Source organism: Microtus ochrogaster, chromosome 6 (genome assembly GCF_000317375.1).
Source record: "Microtus ochrogaster isolate Prairie Vole_2 chromosome 6, MicOch1.0, whole genome shotgun sequence".
Taxonomy (NCBI): Eukaryota; Metazoa; Chordata; class Mammalia; order Rodentia; family Cricetidae; genus Microtus; species Microtus ochrogaster.
The window spans coordinates 60351711-60356299 of NC_022013.1; the positions used below are offsets into that span (position 1 = coordinate 60351711).

The 4589-nt window shown below is 40.4% G+C and overlaps 1 protein-coding gene across 1 annotated transcript in view; it reads right to left on the minus strand.

The window, feature by feature from the left end:
* Parg (poly(ADP-ribose) glycohydrolase) overlaps nucleotides 1-4589 on the minus strand; it is a 103488-nt gene that overhangs the window by 54806 nt on the left and 44093 nt on the right. Inside the window, exon 7 of the mRNA XM_026779985.1 lies at nucleotides 2088-2180. Within this exon, the coding sequence (XP_026635786.1) occupies nucleotides 2088-2180 (93 nt within the window). The remainder of the gene's footprint in view (nucleotides 1-2087; nucleotides 2181-4589) is intronic.

A 4589-nucleotide genomic window follows, 5' to 3' on the forward strand; every position in this document is an offset into this window, starting at 1 on the left:
GTAGACCAGGCTGGTCTCGAACTCACAGAGATCCGCCTGCCTCTGCCTCCCGAGTGCTGGGATTAAAGGCGTGCGCCACCACCGCCCGGCTGCTAATTTCTTTATGAGAACCAAATCTAATTTTACAAAAGCATTTAACAGAACACATGAAAACTGCCAAAAAGAACTATGTTTAACTTGTAAAAATAAAGGCATTTTCTACATTATAAAACACACCAAGTCAAGGAAGACGCAGGACAGTTTCCTTCAGTCTTTTTGTGGCAACCCAAACACCACGACCTCTAAGTACCTGAGCATTGTGTTCAATGTGTTTTGCTCTAATTCATATGCTTAAATTGCAGTTTTAAAGACATCCTGGTGAAACAAAAGAGCATCAACCAGTTTCCCATGAATTGTTAAGTTTAAAATAGTCCCCTTCTCCCTTTCAGCTGCACTCAGAACAAGTGTGCTCGTGTCCACACACATCTCAGCAGCTGCCTCCCATAAAGCACCCTGATCACACCTCAGGCACCACCACCCCAAAAGCACTCAATGGAAGGCAGCTGAGACAGCAGGACTGCATTTCCTAGTAACAGAAAACACACTAGGGTGAGAACAACAGTCTAATGGTAAGAAGAAAAATTTCAACTGACAATTCAACTATTTCTACTGAAGAAATTCAAAGGTAAGCAACCGGGGAAAAGTAAAGAAATTGTTTTTCTACACCAGACCATAGGCGTCATCTGCAGAGGAACCAAAAAGTTCACATTCATCTCTATTTTCTCTCCAAAACATTATTTCAAGTCAGCTTTGAGGTCAGGTAAGGCAGCAAACAGAGTGGGGACGGCTTAGAACACAATCTTTTTTTTTTTTTTGATTTTTATTGAGCTCTACATTTTTCTCTGCTCCCCTCCCTGCCTCTCCCCTCCCCCAAGGTCCCTATGCTCCCAAATACTCAGGAGATCTTGTCTTTTTTACTTTCTACTTCCCATGCAGATTGTATCTATGTAAGTCTCTCTTAGTGTCCTCATTGTTGTCTAAATTCTCTGGGATTGTGATTTGTAGGCTGGTTTTCTTTGCTTTATGTTTAAAAATCACTCATGAGTGCATGTGATAATTGTCTTTCTGTGTCTGGGTTACCTCACTCAAAATAATGTTTTCTAGCTCCATCCATTTTTCTGCAAAATTCAAGATGTCAATATTTTTTCTGCTGTGTGGTACTCCATTGTGTAAATGTGCCACATTTTCCTTATCTATTCTTCAGTCGAGGGACATTTAGGTTGTTTCCAGGTTCTGGCTATGACAAACAAAGCTGCTATGAACATAGTTGAGCACATGTCCTTATGGCACGATTGAGCATCCTTTGGATATATAGAACACAATCTTGATTGGTTTTAACTTTTAACTCTAATTTTGCACTGAGGAAGGTGGCAACCAAGTCCTGACGCCTACTCAGTGTATGGAAAGGCCCACACGAGACCTCCTGCAAAGGTGTAGGTGAAGCTCCAGTCGAGCCTCCAGATGGCCACAGTCCTCGGTGACTGCAACCACAGGAGAGACAGTGAGCCACAACTTACTCAGCAAGCTGCCCACAAATTCATGACCAATAGAAACTAAGCCTGCACAAGTCTGCTGTTCAAGTCACTAAATTCTGAGGTTATCTGTTGGGAGCAATATGCAATTTAGGCATTCCAAACAAAATTATGTTACACAATAGTTTTTCTTTTACTTTTAAAAGTTAAGAAAATACCATGACTGCAGCCGCTATAGTAACGTATCACTTTGTAGGAAGGTGAGGGAGATGTAGGTAGTATTAAGTCATCTTAAAAAATAAACCAAACCCACTAGTTTGCTTTAAAATAATTATTTTTAGAAGACGTTGTTAAAATAAATGGAGGAAGAGGAGTCTGAGTAAACAAACTGCAGCAATGGAAAAGGAAGCTTGAAACTGAATGCTGCATTTGTAATGTGCTTTGGTAGTGCCCTTCCTCTCAGGCCACTAGCCTCTCTGTGACACAGCAGAGGTGCCCTGTTCTTTAGCAGAACCCCCTTTCTCACCATAGCCATTTGAGTTCAAAGAACACACTAAGGAAGTTACATTTACTAACCTGGGTACAAACATTTGGCAGACAGAGTGCAATTTTCACCATGTCAGGTAAAATGGACTGATACAAATGTTGAGCCTCTGCTTCTTCAAGTACCTGAAAATCAATGAAATATATTACATGACTAACAGTTGCGAATAGTAACCATGTGTTAATTTTGAATTTTGAATGTAAAGCACAGTGTCACAACCAACAAACACATGTAGAAACAAACCAGCAGGTTCACCTGTAAACTTACCAATTCATATCATTCACCTAAATGTCTTCCAAAAACAAAGTAGCCCCAAATCAAGTCTCTCTCAAACTAACAATATTTACCAAAAAAACATACTATTTGTAAAACCAGCAAGCTGGCTCAGCAGAGTAAGGTACTTTCTACCAAGCCTAATGACATGAATTCACTCCCAGGCCCTATATGGCAGTGGAGAAAACCGACTCCTACAAGATGTCCTCTGACCTACATATGCACACATATACAGACAAATGAACAAACAAATAATTTTTAATGTAGTACTTGTAAATAAAAAACAGCACACTCTACCCTTGGTTATGTCAGCTGAAAACTGAACACCAAGGGCTCTCTCATAATCCCTAAAGGACCCATTTAATTTCAACAGTCATTAATAAGACATCACCATAATTATGAAGAAAGCTCCATAATTACTCTGAAGCAAACTATCTGTGCCCAGACTAACCCACTGACTAAGAGACAACGAGGTTCCTTATGATCTTTAATTCTCCCTTGTTGGGTACATTTGGGAAGGTAAAACCATGTTTCCTGCATCATACCCGAAAGCACACCAAGATGAGACTTGTGGGCCATGTTCATCTAGTTTTCAACGCTATAGCAAGTAACACAAGATTATTAGTTTTGAGGAGAAACAACAAGCTGCACAAAATATTGTTTATTAACACCCACTGTAAAAAACAGGACTGATGAAACTAAAATGAACTTAACACTACAGCAGGAAAATGTTGAGGAAGTAAGAGGCTTCCACTAGAGATGATGGGGGAATCAGAACACAACCCAAGTTCTAAAGTCCCTACAGAGGTTCCTACAAAAGAGAAAGTCATGATATAGTAGCTGACCACCAAAACCCCTGCACTCCTGAGGTTGATGCAGGAAGACCACTACAAGTTTAAGGCCAGCCTGGGCTACAGAGTGAAGCCCTGACCAGTTCAGAACAGTTAAGTGACTATGTTCTTGTAATAAACCTCTTTTAGTATGCTAAAAATAAAAGCTTAAAAGTATGCATCCGTAGTGGATATTCATTTCTTGGTAGCTCTAAAGTAAAGACAATTGCTTTCCTTTTTTTTTTTTTTTTTTTGATTTTGGTTTTTTTCTTTTTTTTTTTTTTTTTTTTTTTGGAAAATGGGTCTCTTACTGGATGTGGAGTTCACTGATCAGCCAGCCTCAGGGATCCTCCTGTTTGGGCCTCCCCAGCACTGGGATTACATCTCTGACTGTTGCATTGGTGCTGGGCATCAAACTCAGGTCCTCATGTTTGTGCAAGTACTTTGCTGACTGGCCACTTCCCTAGCCCAGGCATGGGATTTTATAGGCTATCACTAGTATTTACATGCAGTTGGGATAAAAATAAATTTAGGCACACTCATTTAAGGCATGCTACAGATACCTGCTTCGGAAAGAGCCACTGTACTAACCCTTTGAAAGAAGTACTCAAACAACCAGAGACACAAGTTCAAGAAGGTGATGGAAGCATCTAGAAGGATGGAACCTGGACAAGATGCCATTCACAGTACAACGAAACTGAAAGTTTCTAGAGATCAAGTGTTGTTTTTTTTTTTTTTGCTTTAACTTACTTATTTTATGTTGATAAATGTTTTGCCTCTCTATATGTATTTGCACCATGTATGTTCTAGTGCCCTTGGTGGCCAGAAGAGGGATTGGATCTCCTGGGGCTGGAATTACAGATGGTGGTGAGCCACCATGCAGATACTGGGAAGCAAACCCTGGTCCTCTGTAAGAGCAGCTGGTGGTGCTCTTAGCTGCTGAGCTGTCTGTCCAACCCCAGTCAAGTCCATTTTTTTAGATGTTAAGTCAATCTTGCATTCCAAGGACAAACATCACTGTGTAGGTTGGTTTGGATTGGCTGAATTTTCTTTTAGAATTCTTGAATCCACATCCACGAGACACAAAAGACTGTGGTTCATCTGGTTTTGGCATCTGAGCAACGCTGGTTCATAAAGAGAGTTGGGAAGTTTGCATCCTTTTCAAGGTTTTCTGGATAAGTTTGTATAGGTTGGTTTTATTTCTTCATTAACCATTTAGAGAATTCGCTGATGTGGGCTACACAGACTCGGAGTTTTCTTTGTTGGAAGGTTTTACACTTACTTTATCCTGCTGTGATAAAAACCATGACCAAAAGCAACTTGGGGAGAAAAGTGTTCATTTCATCTTACAGTTTACAATCTATCATGGAGAGAAGTCAGGGCAGAACTCAAGGAAGCAGGAACTGGGGCAAAGGCCATGGAGGAAAGCTG